General features: G+C 34.2%; 2 protein-coding genes across 2 annotated transcripts in view; one reads left to right on the top strand and one right to left on the bottom strand.

The window, feature by feature from the left end:
- The first annotated feature begins 1,124 nt into the window (after positions 1 to 1,124).
- Positions 1,125 to 2,418, top strand: LOC143614506 (uncharacterized). Its single transcript, XM_077087927.1, has 2 exons — positions 1,125 to 1,524; positions 2,273 to 2,418. The coding sequence occupies exons 1-2, from the start codon at positions 1,125 to 1,127 to the stop codon at positions 2,416 to 2,418; spliced, it is 546 nt and encodes a 181-aa protein (XP_076944042.1).
- A 4,900-nt stretch (positions 2,419 to 7,318) lies between these two features.
- Positions 7,319 to 24,963, bottom strand: part of LOC143614505 (uncharacterized) — a 55,520-nt gene continuing 37,875 nt past the window's right edge. Inside the window, exon 3 of the mRNA XM_077087926.1 lies at positions 7,319 to 7,445. Coding sequence (XP_076944041.1) covers positions 7,319 to 7,445 — 127 coding nt within the window. The remainder of the gene's footprint in view (positions 7,446 to 24,963) is intronic.

The raw sequence follows: 24,963 nt of genomic DNA, 5'->3' as shown, positions 1-24,963 counted from the left end.
AGCTTTCCTACTAGCCTTTGATAATCCAAAGGTTTATCAAAAACTGGACCAATATTGGTTTGAAGCTTTTATGTAATTACAGATAATTGGAAAGAGCAAAATGATCATTACCTTGCTCAGTGATGCGTTACTCGTGGAGATTAGCTATTGGTTTATACCAAGAACTGTGTGTAAGGTAGTTATCTTGTTAAATTTACCTTAAGACTGAACGTTATGGGGCGCGGATTGAGGGGCGCGGTGGGGGAGAGGTGGAGGGGAAGCTGGGCGCGGAAGGGGGGTGAGGTGGGGGGCCCACCACCAATGGCTATAATACCGTTTAAAAAAAATTAAATAATATAAAACACACACACACACACACATATATATATATATACCATTCACCAATCTCTACACATATCCCATTCTCCTATTTAAACTTTATAAAACTTTCTCCCCAAATATGTCTTCCGACTCATCTTTCACACCCGTCTTCTAGCCCGATATCGACGATATTTCCAATTCGGATTCAGAGGATGAAGCGATATTTAGTGTCGTTCTAGAGGCTGCCCAACTCGTAGTCCAGCATTGCGAAAGCTCACAACTACTAAAAAGACAGCCTCGTCTTCAACGGGATCGCATAGGTGCGCATGACCAGTTGATGAATGATTATTTTTCGCCGGACGCGACTTTTGATTCGGAACGATTTCGGCGCTGTTTTCGGATGAGTCGCCAACTACTTTTACGAATAGTTGGTGATTTAGAAAGCGTTTATGCATTCTTCCAACAACGGGCGGACGCGAGAGGTAAAACAGGATATTCAACAACGCAAAAATGCACGGCGGCAATTTGTCAACTAGCGTACGGGACTGCGAGCGACGCTATGGAAGAGTACTTACAGATGTCAGAGACAGTGGCTCGTGAAGCACTTCACACATTCTGCGAATGTGAGTATTAATATTCTAATTATTTATTTCAAAACCGTAACATTTTAAGCATGAATTTCATAAAATTTGTTAAACTTAGGTATTCCATAACTATATCATAAAAAATATTTGAGGAAGCCAACTCAAAGCGACGTACAAAAAATATACGAGGTGCATCATCAAAGACATGGTTTTCCCTGGATGCTTGGTAGCCTCGACTGCATGCATTGGGAATGGGAAGCCTGTCATGTTGCTTGGCAAGGTCAATATCATCAGGGTGATCATGATGGCTCAACAGTTATTTTTGAGGCGGCTGCATCATTTGATCTTTGGATATGGCATGCGTTTTTTGGGATGCCTGGTGCAAACAATGATGTAGCTGTGATTAATGCGTCCCCTATTTTTGACCGCCTCACAGACGGAGTATCACCCGACATCTCATTTTCCACGAACAATGTCAACTACGAATACGGATATTATCTAGTCGACGGTATTTATCCGGAGTGGGCCACGTTGGTTCTTACCTTTACGTACCCGACTGACGAAAAACGTCAGTATTTCAAGAAAAAACACGAGTCGGCAAGAAAAGACATCGAAAGGGCATTCAGTGTATTAAAGAAATGTTGGTCTATCATTAGACAACCAGCTCGTTTTCTACAAATGGATAAGTTAAGAAACATAATGTACACTCGCATTATCTTGCATAATATGATATTGGAGGACTCGGGTAGAGCATTTGCCAAGACGAGTACAACGATGAGCCATAGCCGATCTGTACACTAAACGATGATGAGAAACTTGCTAATTTATTAAAAACACGAAAAAAGGAAACGAATTTCAGCCTTCGATCGGATTTGGTTGAACATCTTTAGAGTAATAAGCAAGATGACAGCGAGGACGACGACTAAAAATAGCTTTAATTTTTTTATATGTTTTTTTATTTAATTTATTTTGTATTTTAGTATTATTGTATTTTTTAAATATTGTACTATATATTATTGTATTGGTTTTTCTGTTTTATAAATAAAAAAAAATAGAAAAGGTTGGGCTTCGAAGCCTCCTCACCATAGAGGGGCATCATGCCCTGGGGCTTCGATGCCCCCGGTCCCCACATGACGCTGACATGGCACTGTGAAGGGGCTTCAAAGCCCCCCACTATAGCACGCAGCCTAAGAGCTGTAAACTTAATTTTGTGTGTTTTATATTTGTATTTCCTTTTTCCTTAAAACTCTCTTATAATCAACATATATTTTAACAATAAACTAGGTTTTATAACCCGCGCACGCGCGGGTTTGTGTCTAGAAATTTCGTAGTCATTACAAAACAAATAAAAAATAACACCAGTTGACTCATATCACTCATGTCTACAGATCATTCTAGTCATTACAAACCAAGAGGCTCAAATCCAAATACACAACTCTTCATTGACATAGCCATTGAAACACGGCTCAATGCTCCCACAGTTGCAACCAAAGCTGCCATGTCAAGTAGCAAGCCTCCATCACCGCCCACTTAAACCTTCAACAAAAAAAGATGACTACTAAAACTACAGAAACAGCCTAAACTTGAAGCATACATGTCCAAAAACAATATAGCAACCAAAATCCAACATCATTAAATTGTTAATGTTAACTTATATGCATGGCTTTGATAAAAAGAGCAAATATTAATTGCATTAACAAACCTGGCAACACTAACAAAGAGCTCTATGAAACCGCCAATGACAAACCACCTACACACGAATCACAGAGAAACGCTACCAGCCTTGACAGACTAAGAACTGTGCCCGACAGTAGTCACCCATACCAATACCAAAAAGCAAAAGAAATAGCTTTGTAACATTTCGAGCTTTTTTATAGGCGGTTGATTAATTGCATAGCAAAATCAGCGAGAGAGATGCGGAAATTAGGAGATAGTAGTGAATTACTGAGTCTTGCCTACATATTTTTGTGAACAAATTCAAAATTAACAGTAGCAAGTTTGGTATTTTCAGATTTTGTAATTTGATGTTCTCAATTAGCAATTTAAATCTGGCTATTGAGTTACATGTTTTAAGCCCTGCTTGCGGTGCGCACATATGATGTATGTATGTGTGAACCCTCGGGTGGGTAAAAGTGAAATTGCACTAATTTTGACGTTATTTTACTAATCTCGTGAAAATAACGTTAAAAGTGACGGACGGTTAATCAGGCATCATGTAGTGGCGTTGATAGCCGAAAGACAAGGGTACATGCACCGATCAGCCGGTGTCCCGATGATTGAGTGCTATGTGCCTTATGTCCAAGGCTTGATGCAAAACTACTATCGAGCCGGGGGTCTCACCGGAAGCAGCCTCTCTATCCTTAGGGGGTAGAGGTAAGGCTGTCTACATCTTACCCTCCTCAGACCCTACCATAGCTTTGCTATTGGTGGGATATACTGAGTACGATGATGATGATGATGATGATGATGAGTTACATGTTTTGCTACTTACACTCAAGTAAGTATCTGCACTTGCAGATCAATATAATTTCTTTTCTAGTGCAAAATTTGTTGCAACCTAACTCAGTGTGATCTCCAATTTGGTTGCTAACTCAGTGTAATATGGTGATCCGTTTACAAAATCTGAAAATACCAAACTTGCTATAGTAGATTTTGATTTTTTTCACAAAAATCTGTAGCCAACACTCAGATAATACCCCTGCTATCTTCAAATTTCCATATCAGGTCCGCTGATTTCCTTCTACGGTTAATCAACAACCGATTAAAAAACTCAGAAATATTAACTATTATATAATTGAAAATTTATCTATAATATATTTTATCTTATAATTCTATCTCTTACAGGGCTTTTTTTCCTTTTAATTAGAAGTTGAGCAAAGCAATTCATCCATATTCTATTCTTCAACTAAATCAAAAAAAAAAAAAAAACAAAAGCACAAAGCTGACACTAACAAATTAAAGAGAAGCACAATCACATGTACCAAAAAAAGTTAAGAACACATGCATTTCAGCAAGCAGGTTGTGAGCAATACTAACCTCAGCCGAGCAAATTGCAGGTAAACACACAAACCACCATAATGATCTCTGCATAACTGAAACACCAATAAGATTATAAGAGAGAAAGAATCTGGTGGTACTGACGATAAACCCACACATCTTAAATCAACCCACCGGATCGAAGATAGCATAGATGAGTATATATTATACTAGACTAAAGATTTGTAAAGATACCTAGCTTAGATTCGACTGCGGTGAAAATTATTCTTCTCATATATTATGTTATAATCTCATTTTCATACATGATGGGGGCATGGAAGGTATATAACTCGGCGATATATTTTATCAATATCAACTTGTAAACTTAAAATTACATGGTTTGACACACCGATCAGTTGGTTTGATGTTAGCAATTTACCAATAAAACAATTAAAATTTATGCTAATTGTTATAAACAAGCTTAGGCCCAAGCCCAACTTTTACACCTTCTTATGAAAGATTCTATATTCTACACTAGAGGTGCACAAAAAACACGAACCCGGAACCAGACCCGAAAAATAACCCGGAATCGGTTTTTTCTATAAAAAGTTTATAATGTTAAGTTAAAAAAGTAGTTAAATGAATTTGTTTTGTTGCAATTTATTTATGTAATTGTGTTTATTAATTTATAAAGGTAATGTAATAATACGCAAAAAGCTAAAATAAAAATCTAAGGTTAAACGGATTGCGCGTATCACCCCTTGGGAATACCTAACAATCCTTAGGGCCATCTCATATTCCATATAGGGCTTGGCCAGCGTTTAGAGTACGGTCTCGGTAAGGGGCCTGAAATATTTCAAATAATTATATACATTATGTTTCTTTAATCTTAGTTAATTGGGCTAAAATTGGTTGAAAGAACCCAAAAAATCTGAACAAACCTATTTGACATTAAACATTATTATTTGAGCACTCAAAATCTTGGAAACGGCCCAGCATTCCTTTGTGGTGTTAACCGATGGGTATCTGACAGGTGTTAAAATTAGAAAATGACTGCAATTGTAATGGCTTTTAAGGACTGGGTTGATTTCTGGCTCTCTTAGCGGATAGTTCAAGATAATCTAGTTTCTTGTATGTAAGCCAACCGATGAATATTAATGTCACGATATCTAAGTTAAGACAAATCCAATGTCTTCTTCATAACTTTAAACAAAAGAGTCTAGGTCCTCATTAAACGAACCATACTATTATTACACTGTCAGTGTCATAGGCAGTTGCCACTTGACATAACAATCAAAGTATTCTTAACAAGAATCTCGATTAAACAAGTTGTAGACCATCTAATATTTATTTGTGTTATATTAGTAATTTAGTATGTATATAAAAGATACATGAACCATGGTCGCAACTTGCAACTTGAAGCCAGTGACTCAAATTCCTATGGTCCTACTAAATTAAGTTCAAGGCCCTCAATCACCACACCACATACATGATACATACACCAATTTCAAACTATTTACTTGTGAACCCATGGATTCAGGTTGTGTCTCATCTCAAACGGCCCAAACATCCAATCCAGAAATTCAGCTAAAAAGGGAACGGGTCAAATGAGTTGAAGGTCGTACAAGGTCCATTCGTCTTGTCTACGAACCTTTGAGATTAGTTTATTCAAAGATTATTGCGCAGGGTCGCCTCAATGATGTTGATGTTGAAAGCCTAAATCAAAATGAGATTTTGTGGTTCTTTCTAGACAATTGTGTTAAAGAAATAAAAAAAAATGTGTTGGTAACCGGTCTCAAACTTGTGACTTACCACCAAGCAACACTGCCAACACATTGGCTTGCAACTAGACCAACTATTATTTTTGTTTCTAACCCTCCGATTTAATATATATCAATATATAATGTTTTATTTAATTTTATTTTGAGGCCTTAGTTAAGTGTGGGCTTTAGGGCCTAAAGCCCTAACTTCATTTCGCTGGCCCACGGGCCGGCACTGTTATTACGGAAAACAATATATTAGTATATTTATTTGTCGTAAACACAATTATTAGATGCGATCATGCGTTCCAAGTTTCCAAGCCGAGCAATTGAGCATATCGATTCTATTTATGATAACAACAATGAACAAAGCAAAAAATTTACCAAATTGATAACAAAGAAAAAAATTTACCAAATTTATTACATTTATCAAACAACACTAATAATAAAATTAGTTGAATTTGGTCATATTAAGTTAACTATTGTTTATTGATAGAATACGATCATCTCGAAATAAAAAATGACAATCAATCAAAAACTATAAGAAACAGCATAAGGAAGACAAGTAAGACACTGAGTACACAATATCTCTTATCGTTATTAATACTATTCGGCATCTCCTTGATGCAGCAGCAACTGGAAACAGTTGTGAAGCTTCATGGATGAAACTCAGTGTTGCTCATATGCACCTGTGATATTCGGCTTGATGAGATCAATGGTATGTATACTCCTAGCAACCACAATTTCCATTTCAAAGCAAGTGAACCAACTAATGAATGTTAATGTCACAACATCAAGGTTAAAAAGAGACAAATCTGAATGTCCTTTTCATTCCTTTAAACGGCTGGTCTAGGGCCTCATGAATGATAAACTAATGTCACAAATACATAGTTGCCACAAAATTGGTATCCTTAACAACTATCTAGATTAAACAAGTTGTAGACCATCTATATTTATTTTCTTGTATTAGTATACATATAAAAGATTCATGGAACCATAGTTGCAACTTGCAAGCCATCAATCATCCCGGTATATCACCGCATACATGAACATGCCTATTTTAAACTACTTATACCAATTCAAGTTGTTTCATCTCAAACGGATCAAATTTAAAATTCAGCTAAGAGTGAACAAGTAAAATGACATTTTTTTTATACAAGCGATACAAATCCAGAAATTCAGCTAAGGGAATAGGTCAAATGTGTTTTAAGGTTGGTTATATATTGATTATTTTTATCTTCCACAACTTTTAGATTAACTTATTCTAAGATTTTAAATTTTAGTATAACAATATATTATAGTGTCAATAAAGATTAATTATTAGTCCTAAAAAAATTGATGACAAAACATAGAATCATTTTATTGCATTTATTATCACATACTAATTACAATTGGCTTAATTTGATCATAAGCAGTTACAAAATATATGATATTTAACAAATATTGTAGTATCATTTAAGAAATTTACCAAATTAATAACAAATCATTGAATCATTTTATTACATTTATCACATACTAATTACAAATCAACTTAATTCTCTCATAATAAATTAGGAACTATTGTATATTAATTGAAATAGTGTCATCTTTAACTCAAAAATCTCATAATCGATCAAAAATAACAAGACATAATGCGCTGAAGACGAGTTAGACGATCACTACACAATATCTTTGTTATTATACGATTCGTCATCCCTGCTACACGGAAACAATTGAAAACTGTTGTGAAGCAGCCTCATGAACGAAACTCGGTGTTGTTAGGTTCATGTCTGGTTCTTCTTCATCCGCATCCCAAAGAAACCGCGCATAAGCAGCCATAACATAACTGTATCATCATTAAGCAAACACTAATTGTCAAACAATGTTCATAAAAAAATACCATCAAAATCAAGATGTTTGTATTACCTATAGTCTGGAGAAGCTTTAACCGCTTGATCAAAGTAACTCTGTGCACGCGATGCATCTTTTCGTGTATCCCAAATCAAATCAGCATACATTGACAAAGCAGTTGCGTCACTCGGGTTAGCTAGTATTGCTCTAGTGCAATACTCTTCGGCTTTCAAAGCATCACCTCGAACCTGTTTGATATTATCAATCAAAAGTTAAAACTAGGATTGTTCAAAGCAACACCTTGAACTTGACTCGAGCTTTATTTTCAGCTTGTTAAGATAAACAAGTCAATTCCGAGCCCACCCCGGCTCTGTTCACTTAGCCCTACTAAAACTTAGAGAGCTCGAACTCGACTTGTTTCGAGCTGTGCTATAACTATAAAAATAGCATATCGTTCTTAGTTATATTTATTGTCAATTTATATGTAATAATAATAGTTATCATATAAATACTTATTTAATATATTATATAATAATAGAGTGGTTCAAACTCGTGAGCCTGCTCAAGCTCATTTGAACTTGACTCGTTTTGAGTTTTTAGCGAGTTAATATCAATTGAAATTAATGTTACCTCTTTCAAATACTTAGCATAGTTTCCAAGAACCAACGAGTTATTCGGGTTCGCTTCAATCATATTCCGGTAATAAGCATCTATACCATTATCATAACCACCATTATCACCACCACTGCAAATCTTCCCACCACCACTTCCTCCACCGGACCCATACACCATAACCTGTAACTCACACACCTCATCGGCATCCAAACCCGAACTCAAACAGTTTGAAGTGTTGAGTGAAAGAGTGAGTAAATCAGTGTGTTGATGAGGCTCTGATGATCTTGTTGGGTGAATGCAATGAAAGTGTGGGTGGTTTGTGGATTAAATGAATGAAATCGGGTTCTTGTGACGATGAGAATGGTTTAGGAGTTTGTTGTTGGTACCATGAAGTGAGTGAGGGAATTGATGAGCTTCTGATTAGTAGCATGTCTAAAGTACAATATGAGGGTTTAATGGTGGAAGGAAAGAAAAGATGGTTCAAAGTATTTATAGGGACAGTTTAAGAAACTGGTTGTTTCGTAATTCAATAAAGGCAAATTGGAAAATAAATAACTATACATTTTGTGTGTATTGACCGATAATAATCTCATCTAAAATCACTACCAACAGTACAACTATTTTTGTCTCAATGGACCTCCGTCAAAAAACACTCAGCGTTGTTAAGTTTTTTCGAGTTTCAACCGATAGAAAGATTTGTCTATGACAGAGATCCCAATTCCGTGTATCCGGTTAAACAAAACCGAAGTTCTAGGGCTCATGAACGGAAGAAGGATACAAATCGACTAATGTAAAACCTATCTCGAAACGTTGATCCGAACGACGAAATAGTGTTTTAATTCAGGTGTTCGAATTTCCAATTAACAAAAATTAAGTCTTTTGAATCACCGTATCGAGATAAGTTTTATATCAGTCGATTCGCATCATTCTTTCTATAAAACCCCTAAAACATCGGTTTGGAACTCGGTAAAAAACTTAATTAACGACGTTAAGTGTTTTTTTAACGAATGTCTATTGAGACAAAAATAGTTGAAAGGTTGGACGATTGGTAATAACTTTTAAAGATGAGATTATTATCAGCCAATACAAAAAAGATGAGATTATTTATTTACAATTTGCCTTCAATAAAGCCGGACTGGTTTTTTTCATTTCTTTCTTTTTTTTTTGAAATCGTATTGTCACATTATCAAAGGTGGCTCTCTCAAAATGCCATATCACATGCCATATATATTCCATTATCTAAGCTGAATCCTCCTTACGATGGTGTTGCTTATATATTTCAGAGCGTGTACATAAGCTAGGATTCAAACCTAGACAGAAGGAAACTTTGTGTTCCCGAGTCTCATTTAATGAGGGGGAGTAGAAGGAAATGAGGGAAAAAATGTTAAAATATCATGTTCCAGGGATTTTTCTTAAGGAGAGAATGGGAGGGGAAAGAAAGAAAAATATTAAAAAATTTAAACATATATTCATCCTTCCAAATTGGAGAGATTAGGAGAGAAAATCATATCAATTATTAAATTACCCTAAAAACTAATTTTATTTTAGTTTTACTTAAAGGGTATAATAGTAAAATTATTACCTTCCTTTCTTTTCCTCTCAACTCGGGAACACATAAAATATTTAAATTTCTTGATTTTCCTTCCAAAAAAAAAAATTCATCTTATTTCTTTTCTCTCCTAATTTTTTTTCTTTCCCCTCCTCTCATTTAATGAGACTCTAAAACACAGTGAACACCCACCAAGGTGGTGATGACTAATCAAGATTTAAGACGTAAATAACTGTTATATATTTTAGATTTTTTTTTGTGTATAGGTGAGGGGGGGGGGGGGGCATTTTGGGTAGTGTGATTGATAGTTTGGGAGCACTACTCTTTGCACACTGAGTAGTGAAATCATAGCGGAATTGGGTTCGTGAACCGAAAGAATAATGATTGATGTGTGTTGAAAAGCACATTCGGGTACTTGGGTAGTTTGGGAATACAGCCGTGATCAATTCAAATACTTTTATGTACATTCTGGTAAAAATGAGGTGAATTTGGATGACTAGTATTATTTGGATATATTGGGTAGTTCTAGAACACCCAACTCACCTTTATAAAATCGAACATGCTTTCTTTAATGTAAATATATTATTGTAATAATTCAAAAGGACCTTTTATTTAAGGGCTAGTGCACATTGTACAACAATGCGCCAAAAATCTGTAGCAATGATGTGTTTTAAGTCTATTTCGATGTGCTTCCAAGGATCCACCAGATCCAAAAGGTTTGTATTTTGTTTGATTACGCATATACAATCCTTGAAGATGCATTGTCTAATTGCGTGCATTAGTTGTCAGAAGTTGCGTAATTAGACTGGCGCATGAAACTTTTTTCCCACAAGTACACATCTTGTATGTATACTTCTCATGCCCGGCCTTGAAGGTGTGCGAGCCACATCTTCATCCGGGACACTTTTTTTCTAGAGCCAAAAATTTGTTATATAGATTTTTTATATGTATTTAAAAAAATAATTCTTATGTATTATAATTGAATTTTGATCTCTCTTAAAATTATTAGGCCCAAACAAATTTTTATTCTAAATTCATTGGTTAAAATTTAGGTTATTGGGCCAAACCAAAATGGCAAAATCAATAATAATCAATTAAAAAAAATAAAAGAAAGCATCGATCTAAATAAGGCCTCGGGCAACGCTTCGTCGTTCTCGTTCCCCCTTCCAAGTTTCAACCCACCTTCTTTAGTTCCCTGCCACCAGTCACCACCATCTCCAGCACTGAACAGAACACCGACCACCGCCATACCAACTCAGTGACTCACCAGGGTATGATTTTAAGATTTAACTATTTGATTATTTAATTTTATGGTTGTTCCGTTTTTGGTCGAACGATTGGATATTTGGATAATATAAGCTGTGAATATGTGATCAAACAATTTGTTGTCATGAATGCTAAGAGAGTTGTAGAATCATCGGTTAGTGGTTAGCTATTATTGTATTTAAATTCATTACTATAGTTTTGTTATTTTTATTGTTATAGCGTTATTGTCATTTAAAAAATTAGCTTATATGTTTCGATATTCGTTCGGTATATGGGTTTTTCCTAGATGTTACAACTCTAAAAGTGTATAACCCACCAATAATGTATATTGTATATGAATGAATAAAAACTGTAAACTTAAATAGTATAAACCTTACATAGTGAAGTTAGGAACTGCGATATTAGTTTCTTGTAATCGGATTATATAAGGAAATTAAGATTAATAATTGATATTATAATGAAATGCTCTAGGTATCTTTTAACAAAGGAGAAAATGTTGTTAATATAATTTTAATCAAATTTTGTGCCTTAATTTTTGGTAGACAATAGTCAAGTAACTAACGAAGCCACTATTTGCGGTTACAAATTATTTGAATACTTAACTTATTAACCCTAATATATGAATTAAACAAACATAACTTGTTATTGAAAACAGTTTTTAAAGCATAACAGAAGATTGAATGTGCTTATTGATTAAGGAGAAAATTTTGTTAATATATTTCGAACCAAAGTTTGTGGCCTAATTGTTCTCAGACATTTCTTGTATTACCTAACTAATGATGCTACAATTTGCAGCTAGTAATTATTTAAATATTTAATTCATAAACAATGATATATGAATTAAACAAACATAACTTGTTACTAGCAAAAAAAAAAATATATATTATGTAAGCTTTTTGGTAGGCAATACTCAGTAGGTAACAAAACCACAACTTACAAAACCTAATTATTTGAATATTTAGTTCATTAACAATAATATATGACTTAAACAAACATACATCATATCAAATCAATTAAAAAACAAACAATAGAATGAAATATTGAATATAAAAGATGACGAATTAGAACCTACAAACTTGATTTTCTAAAGTAGGGGTTGAAAATGGAGAAGTGACGACGGCAGGGTTTCTGGACTGGGATGAAAATCATGGCTCTCTGATAATAGAAAATAGGGTTTTTGAAATGAAAGGAATGTTTTTTAAGTATTATGTATAATAAAATGAGTAATTTTGTTATACTAAAATTTGTAATCGGGTTAAAACAAAAACAAAACGAGTGACTCTATGGATATAAAATTAATTTATTATTGAATTATTATATTAGTAAGAAAATTTGAGAATGATTCGTATTTTTGGAAGTTAGAGAAATTAAAAAATAGGATGGGTACAAGTGTTCAAAAACTTATTGCTTTAATAGTATAAGAAGATAGCACAAAATAGATCAATTGCAAAAGAATTCTCTAATTATCATTGTGAGACAATTAGGGCATGAAAACTAATCCGAATCACAATAAGCTGTGACAGTTAAATTCGGCTTGTTATTGAGAAACAATCTCTGTGAAGAAGTACCCCTTAATTCACATAACAAAGAGTATGGCAAGTTACACCCCAGTGAGAAATTAGTTGATCATCAAGAACTAACTCAAAAATTGAACAACAAAAAGCTAAATAAGGTCAAGTACGGGTCAAGTAATTTAGCTTTCCTACTAGCCTTGGATAATCCAAAGGTTTATCAAAAACTGGACCAACATTAGTTTGAAGCTTTTATGTAATTACATATAACTAGAAAAAAAATGATTATTACCTTGCTCAGTGATGCGTTACCTGTGGAGATTAGCTATTAGTTTATACCAAGAAGTGTAAGGTGGTTATCTTGTTAAATTTACCTTAATAGCTATAAACTCAAATTTAGTGTGTTTTATATGTGTATTTCTTTTTTACTTAAAACTCTCATATAATCAACAAATATTTTAACAATAACCAAAATTTGGCCGATTTTGACGAAAATTTTGGGTTGAGCCTCTTGCTACGATTTCAGAAGACGGCTAATCAAACCGGCCAAGTTATGTGTGTCAGCCCAACCTGTTGGTTTGGTGATTTAAGTTTGAACTTGTTTTTTTTTATTGTTTTTAAAATTATTAATTTGTATTAAAAATTTTAAAATAATAAAGATGGTTTACGACTGAATACCCTTAGGTAACTACATATTTCAAAAAAAAAAAAAGATTATATAAATGGTAAAGACTAAACGGTTGGTTCTCTTAGAATCAACCCACCGGATCAAAGACAGCATAGATGAGTATATATTATACTAGACTAAAGGCTTGTAAAGATACCTAGCTTTGGTTCGACCTCTGATGCACGGGGACGGCATGGAGGTTAGAGTACCGGTCCCGTGGACGGCATGGGGACGGAAACGCGTTGGAAACGTTTCCTAAACGAACCCGTTAATGGGGACGGTCAACAAACGATTCCGAGACGTTTCTATAGTCAATAACATGACGGAGCGGCCATATAGCATAATCCGGCGAATATTTCCGGCACCGGAAAACCAATGAAGAAGAAGGAAGAAGAAAGTAGGCTATGGCCTAGCCTGTGTGTTAGTTTCTTTTAGGGTTAAATAAATTTAGTTTTAATATTAACCCTTGATTTTCACTTGTTTATATTAGCCCTTAAAACTTGTTAACTTTTACATAAAATGTTAAATTAGGTTATGCATTTATAAATTTAACCCTCTCTATCTAGACTAGTTTACATTTGGTCCTCAACTTATAATTTTATACATAAGATGCTTAAAATTGACTCTATATTTAGATAAAAATTATGCATTTATTTATTTTTTATTGATAATTAATTACAAATGGTTGATATAGTTTTTTTTTTGTACTTTATATTAGTATAAATCTATTTTCAACTTTGTTTAATATTTGTAATTTTTTTATTTTTTTTTTGTTGTACTCTAGTCATACCCGTATCTTGGATTTTTGATTTTTGCTGTTTCCCGTACCCGTAACGTCCCCATATTCTGGTCCCGTACCCGTTTCCGTGCTACTTAGGGTTCGACTGCCATGAAAATTCTTCTTATATATTATGTTATAATCATTTTCAGATTTTATCAAAATTCTTCTTCTTATATATTATGTGGGTTAGGTTCAAATAAGAAGTTTGATTTTTTTAAGAAGGTTAGAAAGGAGGGTATTTTAGTCTAACACTTAAATATCAAAACACACTTAATTTAATTTCAAAAACCCATTTACATTAATTTCAAAAACCCACTTACATAAAACCCAATTACATATTTACTCTCTACAACCACCACCACCACTTCACCGCCACCACAACCGTCACCCACCGCCACCACCTCGCCGGAAAAGTCCGGAAAAACACAATGAAAAACACTATGAAAAACACAATGTAAAAAACATAATGGAAAAAAACACAATGAAAAATAAAACACAATGAAAAAACACAATTGTATGACACAATGTAAAAAACACAATGAAAAAAACACAATGAAAAATACTATTGTATAACACAATTTTGTAAAACACAATTTGGTAAAACACAATTTGTAAAAAACCCACTAATTTTTTTTAAATTTTATATTACAATATGGTACTCATATGAAAGATAAAAAGACACTCGTTATTATGGTGAATTTGTTTTTCAATAAAAACGTCGTAAAAAAAGTTATAGACATTTTAAAATGATAGGGGAATTTGCATGTGTCTTGCATGTGGAGAGAGAAAGTCAACAAATGTGTTATTCCTTTTATGCCATTTACCATGTGTTCACACTTGATTTCCCCTAAACTAATCTCAACCCTCTATATTTAAAATCAATGGACAAGATTACTTCTTATCCTTCCTACAAAAACTATACTTCCTATTATAACATAACCCTATTATATTATGTTATAATCATTTTCTTATATATTATGTTATAATCATTTTCATAATTATGCGGTTTGACACACCGATCAGTTTGTTCGACGTTAGCAATTTACCAATAAAACCAATTAAAATTTATGCTAATTGTTATAAACCAGCTTAGGCCCAAGCCCACTTATCAGGTTTATTAATGCTCAGGTTCGTCGAGTTAAACCCAACTTTTACACCTTTTTATGAAAGATTCTATAGTCTACACTTGGTGATTGAAAAAAAAAAAAAACAAAACAAAACAAAAAAACAAGTTAGGACGTATATCCCGTATAAACCTGTACTCGAACCTGATCTATATCTGGTTTACTCGATCCTACTTGTTTCATATTGGTTCTCTATTTTCTGGCCATACCTGGTTATTAACCGGTCCGGTTTCATATCCATTCTCATACCCAGGCATAGTCATTGGGTACACATTTGATCATTTATAAAACCAGCTTTATATATATATTTTTGCAATGTATATTGCGATTAATATTTTGTAATTTTGAAAAGTTTAAAAATAGATAAAAGTGAATGTTTAACGTAAATATTTGTGTTGGACATTTTATAAAATTTAGATTTATAAAAAGTTTATAATGTAAAGTTAAAAAGTAGTTAAATTGTTGTAATTTATTTATGTACTTGTGTTTATAAATTTATAAAGGTAATGTAATAATACGCAAAAAGCTAAAATAAAAATCTAAGGTTAAACGTTTGTGTGTGTCACGCCGTGGGAATACCTAACGATCCTTAGGGTAATCTTATACTTCACATAGGCTCGGCTAGCGTCTAGGGCATGATCTCGGTAAGGGCATGAAATATTTAAAAAAAATTATATACGTCATGTTTTGTTAATCTTCGTTAGTGAATTGGGCTAAAATTGCTTGAAAGAGCCCAAAAAATCTATACAAATCTATTTGACATCAAACACTATTATTTGAGCACTCAAAATCTCAGAAACAGCCTGACATTCCTTTGTGGTGTTAACCAATGGGTATCTGACATGTGTTAAAAGTAGAAAATGACTGCAATTGTAATGGCTTTGTTTTTAGGGATTGGGTTGATTTCTGGCTCTATTAACGGATAGTTTTAGATAATCTAGTTTCTTGCATGTAAGCCAACCGATGAATATTAATGTCACGATATCTAAGTTAAGACAAATCCAATGTCTTTTTCATAACTTTAAACAAAGAGTCTAGGTCCTCATTAAACGAACCATCCTATTATTACAATGTCAGTGTCATAGGCAGTTGCCACTTGCCATAACAATCAAAGTATTCTTAACAAGAATCTCGATCAAACTAAAGTTGTAGACCGTCCAATAGTTATTTGTGTTATATTAGTAATTTAGTATGCATATAAAATATACACGAATCATAGTTGCAACTTGCAACTAGAAGCTATTGACTCAAATTCCTATGGTCCTACTAAATTAAGTTCAAGGCCCTTAATCACCACACCACATACATGATACATTCGCCAATATCAAACTATTTAGTATTTACTTGTGAACCCATGGATTTGGGTTGTGTCTCATCTCAAACGGTCCAAACATCCAATCCAGAAATTTAGCTAAAAAGGGAACGGGTCAAATGAATTGAAGGTCGTACAAGGTCCATTCGTCTTGTCTACAAACCTTTGAGATTAGTTTATTCAAAGATTATTGCGCAGGGTCAGCTCAATGATGTTGATGTTGAAAGCCTAAATCAAAATGAGATTTTGTGACTCTTTCTAGACAAGTGTGTTAAAAACAATAAAAACAAAAAATGTGTTGGTAATCGGTCTCAAACTTGTGACTTAACACCAAGCAACACTGCCAGCACATAGGCTTGCAACTAGACCAACTATTATTTTTGTTTCTAATCCTCCGATTTAATATATATTAATATATAATATTTTTTTTAATTTATTTTGAGGCCTTAGTTAAGTGTGGGCTTTAGGGTCTAAAGCCCCAACTTCATTTTGCTGGCCCACGGGCCGGCACTATTATTACAGATAACAATATATTAGTATATTTATTTGTCGTAAACAAAATTATTAGATGCGATCATGCATTCCAAGTTTCCAAGCCGAGCAATTGAGCATATCGATTCTATTTATGACTACAACAATGAACAAAGCAAGAAATTTACCAAATTGATAACAAAGCAAAAAATTTACCAAATTTATTACATTTATCAAACACTAATAACAAAATCAGTTGAATTTGGTCATATTAAGTTAACTATTGTTTATTGATAGAATACGATCATCTCAAAATAAAAAATGACAATCGATCAAAAACTACAAGAAACAACACAAGGAAGACAAGTAAGACACTGAGTACGCAATATCTCTTATCGTTATTAATACGATTCGGCATCTCCTTGATGCAGCAGCAACTGGAAACAGTTGTGAAGCTTCATGGATGAAACTCAGTGTTGCTCATATGCACTTGTGATATTCGGCTTGATGAGATCAATGGTATGTATACTCCTAGCAACCACAATTTCCATTTCAAAGCAAGTGAACCAACTAATGAATGTTAATGTCACAACATCAAGGTTAAAAAGAGACAGATCTGAATGTCCTTTTCATTCCTTTAAACGGCTGGTCTAGGGCCTCATGAATGATAAACTAATGTCACAAATACATAGTTGCCACAAAATTGGTATCCTTAACAACTATCTAGATTAAACAAGTTGTAGACCATCTATATTTATTTTCTTGTATTAGTATACATATAAAAGATACATGGAACCATGCATAGTTGCAACTTGCAAGCCATCAATCATCCCGGTATCTCACCGCATACATGAACATGCCTATTTTAAACTACTTATACCAATTCAAGTTTTTTCATCTCAAACGGGTCAAATTTAAAATTCAGCTAAAAGTGAAAAAATAATATGACATTTTTTTATACAAATGATACAAATCCAGAATTTCGGCTAAGGGAATTGAATAGGTCAAATGTGTTTTAAGGTTGGAAATAGATTATTTTTATCTTCACTACTACAATAATAGGCATTTGGTACGGATTTTTGCTATGGAAAAAATCCGTTGCAAATTTGGCTACGATTTTGCTACAGATTAGGTACGGAAAAATTTGGCTACGATTTAGCTACGAATAATCCGTTGCAAAAAAAATCCGTAGCAAAATCCATGACAAAAGCCGTAGCAAAATCAAGAGACTTTAAATTTTAAAAATAGTTTATACCTACTCGTAGCAATCTTCATAGCAAATCGTGAAAACAAAGACTTTTTATAAAAAGTAATAAAATTCGTAGCAAAGTTCCTAACGAAATTGAGAAAATCAATAATATTTTTTTGAATTATCTGTAGCAATATTCGAAGCAAAATAAAGAAATGCATAAAAAAATAGTTTATACCCACATGTAGAAACAATTATACCAAAATTTAGTAAACTTAAAATGTATTAATAAATTCGTAGTAAAATCTCTAAACACATCAAAATATTGATATTTGAATAATAGTCTATAGCTATTCATATAGTAATATTAAAAGAAAAACCGAGATAATTTTTTATTAATAAAATTTAGTGAAACCCGTAATGAAATGAAGAAATTGAATATTTGAAAGATAGTGTATAACATCTCCAATAATATCCGTTGTAAAATGTAGATTTTATTTTCTAACATATGTTATAGTAAAATCCTTAGCAATTTCAATAAATAACTAACTAACATATAACTTAATAAAATTCACAAGGATCCGTGGCAAAATGAAAAATAATAAAAAATAAAAAACCATATCAAAATTTATAGTTTGTGTGCGTATATAAAAATCACTACTAAATCAAAATGAGCATCGGTCAACTGTTCACAAATGATGAATCATGTTCGTAGTGCACAATAGCGCTTTTTTACAATCTACATGTTTAGATTCAACAAATTTTAGTTGATCATGGGCATAGTTCGTCAACTCTAACATGTACGGATGGCAACGGGCCAGATTCAGGCTAGGTATTTGTAATCCTATGCCATGCCTGTTTGTAAAATCGTGCCTCATACCCGACTCATTACCTGTCAGGAATTGGGTATAACCGTTGGGATTTTAAAGTACAATTTTTATTATTATAGTTTTTTTATACCTTTTATTAATACAACAATTATTACAAATTAAAATATAATATACTTCATATATATATATATAAGCGTTACAATAAATAAAAAATATCATTTAATTTTTATATAATTTTTTATATGTATGCTTTACAAATCACAACCTACAAAATACAAAGAAATTTTCGGGTATACAATTCGGGTATACCATTTATTCCTCATTAAAAGCTATTACGACTTGTCAGACCTCGTATAACTCAAGACATATATGACTCATTATAACTCATTATGACATGCCTTGGTCAACTAAAGTCAAACTTGGTTAATTAAAGTCAACCAACGTAAGTGTTCAAAAGTAACATATTAACACGCAATACAACATAATGAGGCCCAACATATGTTATTAACGTGCCTTGATAGGCTTATTGGATGTCGTATTAGGTCTTATAAGCTTATATCGGGTTGTAGTTAGTAATAGTCAATATTGTAAAACTCCCGAGTTGGCGGCCAAGTACTCCCGATTACTCCCCGCCTAGATTGAGTACTCCCCGCCTCGGCCGAGTACTCCTTAGGTATTTTCCTAGTAATCCCCGACTACTCCCGAGTATTCGCAACTCCCCAGTCGACCACCTAGGACCGCCTAACAACTTTTACAACATTGGTAATAGTTAAGGCAATGATGGTCAATTAGGTTTGAGATCACCAATTAGGGTTAATGCGGTCAATCAGGATCAACGATGATAAATATGTTATAGTAAACTAGAATTATCAACATAATTCGTCACCTGAAAGCCTGTTTTTTATGCTCAAGCAGATTTCAAGACGAGGGAGATGCAAGTTTTGAGAGAAATTATAAATTAATTACATAATTTAGTTATGAAATTTGATTATAAGAATACTAAATACTAAATACATAAATACATAAAGAAATCACAAATTAAACAAAAGAAAACTAAGATGCTTAAAATTATAAATTAATTCACATTTCCCCTAATTTCACCCTCCCCCACCGAATTTCCCATATGCATACATCTCACAGGGGAAGCCACCACCGCCGTCGAACAATAATCACACCACTAAAGTTTAGGTCCAAATTTGACAAGTTTATAAAGATAAAGGACAAAATAAAATAAAATAAAATAATAATTATGAGAAAGGTAATGGGAAAGGTATGATAAAGAAAAGAAAGCCAATTAGATTAAGCTAATAAGTAAGGAAACTCCATCCCACATGGAAAGTGGGAAAGGAATGGAAGCACTTTATAAGGAAGGAGTTTTCTATGGTAACGTTCTTATAGGCTAACCACTCTCACTAGTCCTAGCGGAGGGTGCGAAGCACCTGACGCGCACGGACTCGGACTCGGACTCGGGCGATGGGCGTAATGTGGCGTTTTGATGGCGCACTTGGCACTTCGCATCGCCGGGAGCCGCTTTAGTATTTTTGAACTGTGGAAGATAAACCAAGAAGTGACGAGTTAACAAAGTCCAGGGGTTGAAAATAAAAATTTTGATTTCCTCGACCCATCGCGTTCTACGCGACAGGTAGAACATGTTGATCATCGCGCTACGCGATGGTGTTTCTCAGGAATTTAGAAAAAGGGGCGCCGCGCTACGCGATGGTCTAGAAGGAAGGGGGTATCGCGCTACGTGCTGACCCGGTTAAGTAACCGGATCAACCACGTGTCAACACGTGACAACCTCTGTTGGACTGCGGCGTCGCGCTACGCGATGGCCAGGGGGAAAGCCCCATCGCGCTACGCGATGGTAGTCAAAACTTTGCCTATAAAAGGGGGCTACGGGTTTGAAGCATTCTCATCCCATTTTCACACTCACTTTCACACACATATCCTTGGGGAACGTGCCCGACCATTGTGAGGTTCCGTGCTCCCGATTTCTTGTAAAACGTGCATGAATTGAAGTTCTGACGCTCCGTTGAGTGGTTAAGCGAGTTCGAAACAAGGTTCTGACGATATAAGTAGAAGTGCTACTTGTACAAGGCTTAGGCGAATCAAAATACCCGCGTAAGGTAGGGATTCTGCTTAATTTATTATTTTACTATTATTTTAATGGCTTAGACCCTAGTCAAGGGTATAGTCTATACCTTGATCAAGTAAGTAAGTGAAATATAAGCTTTCATAAGATAAGATTATTGATGAAATGTTTCTCTTTATTTTTATAAAGATATTACTTATGAAAGAAGAAACTTGATATATGCATTTCTTCATGAGGAAGAAACATAACATATAAATGTTTTATAAAATGAATATCAAGGTAAAAGTTATGTAAATAGACTTAAGGTCTATAGCTAGATTGTAGATCTAGATATTTATAGAATGTTATTCTCGTACTATAGGTCCGAGATAAAGATCAGACATCTGTTGGTGAGGAATCTTGAAATCAACAAAAGGTGAATACGTCCAAACCTTTTTATAGTGTGAAATCTTTTATGACGTGAATACGTCTATGTATATTTTGAAAAGATATTTACTCTTTAAAACTATGGACTGTTATCCATACGTAAAAGAGCTATGGAAAGTATTTGCATGAGGGTTGGTTCAAATCCTCTAAAACGTTTTGATACAACGTAGTAGTAAACACTCAGGCTAAAATACACATGTGTCTGGATCCTTACATATATATACTGTAGTGGGCACACTACAGACATACTGACCATGAGGCAAGTGACTGTCTCTAGGGCGAGTGAAGTCCGATTATGTGGTTTGTGCGTATGTTTAGTTCCGATGAGATGGGATTGAGACCCACTGAGTCGCTGAACACTATTGGTGTTGTGTCATTACGAATTGAAAAAATGTTTTATTGAGTCAGCGTATTCACCAGCATATAGCTGACGTATTTTGAAACTGTTTTCAGGTAACCAAGAGTAAGGAATAGTGATGAATATGCCAGTGGAGGTAGAAGATCACTAGGCATAGAATGCAGCTGGTGGCTCAGCTAATTTTGTAATGAAGCATATATATTAAACTTGTTCTTAAACAGGTAATTTTGTAAAACAATCAAGGGTATTTAATTCCCTTTGTTATGAAAGTAAATATTTTAAATTAACATTTTCCGCTGCAAACTTTGATAAATTGACAATAGTGGTACCAACTGTGAGTCACACGCCTAGGCCCGATGGTGGGGTGTGACAGGTTGGTATCAGAGCCATCAGTTTTAGCGAATTAAGTATTTGATAAAAGTACTTAGGCTTTAACCAATTTAAGTGCATGAAAGTACGGATAAGATATATTCCTTTGGTAAATTCTTAGAGATAGTGATTGATATGAGCTAAATTATATATAAATCTTATAAATATTTCCTATATTTTTAATACTTTTGAGCTAGTTTTTCTTAAATATTACATCAGAGGGCTCATACTAGTTTTATATAATCTAAACTTTGATTTAATTAAATTGGCTACTTATGAGATAAGATTACTGTGTATCAAACGAATTTTAAAACCACTTTGGACTCTAAACTTGGTTTGGATGTGTATATGGGTAGAAACTAACAATATAAGTTGTAAACTTTGATGATATTGCAGGCCCGCTAAATCGAGAGTTCTAATATTTGGAAAAAAAAAAACTTGTTATATCATAAATCGGCTTAAGTGGATTGTTGAGAAAGAAAACAAAGCTGGGCCGAAGGTTGGCAAAAGAATTAGGTTACAACAAATATGAGCTAGCTGGGATATATAAACTCACGGCAGGGAGGCCAATCAGAGGGGGGCCACCCCGGTGGTCGCTGGAGTTCGAGAAAAAAACAAAGAAAAGCAAAGTACAGAAAATTGAATCAAGGACGTTGGTGAAAAAAAGTCAAAAAGCTCACGGACAAAAGTCAAGAAATCAAAAAGGAGAATTAATACACAAGCAGACACACAGCTCAATTAATTTAAGCTTACAGGCAAGCAGCTCAATTATATTTCTTTGTTCTACAATGAACCTTGACTTATATTTTATCTTTGTTTCATCAATTATTATGAGCGACTAGTCTGTTATACTGTCTGGGTTCGGATGAATACTTTTTAAACTCGTTTTATTTTTGGTTTTGGATTATTATTGATTGGTTCATGCTTTGATAAAATTTTTATTGTCTTTGGTTATGATGCGTATGCGTATTTGGTATTAATTTATTGTTCCATATGCGTCTTTGTGAACGTCTTTCATGTATGGATGCGTATTAGGTTGCTTACTATGTGTTTACAACTAGTTTATGGTTTATTGTTTACGTATTCCATGGGAACAGTAATTGAGAGTTTAGAGATACCTTATATTCTGCCACTTGAGAGACCGGGAGGTAATTGAGTGTCGTCTGTTTTGGTCTTTTGCGGGTTTGGGTAGTGATTGCACGGGAGTGAGTTGCCCTAGATTCCTTTAGATTCTTACAGATCCGAATTATAACCGAATTCAATAAGAATACCCATTAGGCCTTAGGGTGTTTTGTGATTAGAGAGACCGAGAGGTGATTTAATCTTTGGGTACCTTAGCATAGTTAGGTAAGGTGAGACCGGGAGGTGATCCGAACCATTAAACCGTTGAGCTTACATGATATTTAGGGTTCTTAGGTATTGTTGGTGAGACTGTGAGGTGATCTAGCATACTTTAGTTATTCCCTAAGTTTCATATTTTAGAATCCGGTTACCGATCATAAATTCAATTCCGAGAGTTTACGAGTTGACTAGTAGGATTCTTTACCTAGGTAGTTGATCCCCCCTATATAAGTTCCGGTTTGATTTGTTCGTGTCTAGTTTTAGTTTAAGCATTTTTTAATTTATATTTAATAATAAAAAAACACAAAAATCAATTAATTCAGTTTAGTTTAATTTAGTCAGAGTCTAGTGTAGGTGTCGCTAGTGTCCAGTGGGTTCGACATCCGAACTTCATTAGGCTTTACTACAGTCGATAGGTACACTTTCCTGTCTAGTGGTCTAGCATTTAGAGAGTCTAGATTTATAAATTTAAAACTAGAGTGTCTAAGTTAGTTTAGGTTTTATAGACCGCTTTCAGCACATCAGTGACTAATAGTTACCTCCTATTTCTCGTCTATAGAATGTCGAAAAGAGGAAATTGAAACGTTGAAGTCTATAGTGGACCCTCAAGGAACACGAGAGGGAGATTGAAGAAAAATATCGAAAATCAGGAAGAAAATGCTACCCCTCCTGCTGGTGATCAATTCGTGAAAAAAGAAGATATGCAAGAACTGATTGCAAGAAGAATTGCCGAAGCTTTTCCAGCTATGCTCGAGACTATGAGGAAGAAGGAAACATCCAGCAATAAGAAATCTAATAAGTCTAAGCGAGAAGAAGAAGAAGAAGAAGAAGAAGAAGAAAAAGAACATGTCAGCTCTAACGCTGTTAGCGATTATGAGGAGAAGAAAACCAAGAAACAAAAGACTAAGAAAGGTTGTAGTTATAAGACATACCAGACGTTTAAGCCTAAAGAATTTCATGGAAATGAGGGTGTTATTGCTGCACTGGGATGGCTTGAAGAAATAGAAGCCATTAATGTCATTAGTAAGTGTTCTGAGGAAGAAGCAATTCAGTATTCCTCCCAATCGTTCAAAGGTGAAGCTCTACAATGGTGGAATACCCTTATTCAAGCTAAGGGTAGATTAAATATGTACAAGCTGAGTTGGGAAGAATTCAAGGATCTTGTAACCAGGAAGTTTTGCCCGATGAACGAAAAAGATGAAATTCAAATCAAGTTTTTAAATCATAGAGTTATTGGGACAAACCACAAGGACTACAATACTAAGTTCTTGGAGTATTGTAAGATAGTACCACACTTGGTAACGCCAGAAAATAACAAGGTCACTCGTTATATCTGGGGTTTGCCAAAAGAGATTAGAGACATGGTCAGATCATCTCTGCCTCAAACCCTTGATTCAGCCATGGAGTTGGCTGGATATATGATGAATGGATTATTCAGAACCCGTGAAGAAGAAAAGAAAGAAAATACCTTCAAGAGGGAGGTTGTGTTTAAGAAGAATGAAAGGGACAACAAGGAACCATATCGTGGGGAGATGAAGAATTCTTAATCACCAATCCCGTTATGTAAGATATGTAACCGAAGACACTTTGGAAGGTGCAGGTTCGATCAGTC

Source organism: Bidens hawaiensis, unplaced genomic scaffold (genome assembly GCF_021521415.1).
Source record: "Bidens hawaiensis isolate Kalapana, Puna unplaced genomic scaffold, B.hawaiensis_p1.1 tig00040113_1, whole genome shotgun sequence".
NCBI lineage: Eukaryota > Viridiplantae > Streptophyta > Magnoliopsida > Asterales > Asteraceae > Bidens > Bidens hawaiensis.
This window is presented reverse-complemented; position numbering and strand designations above follow the sequence as displayed.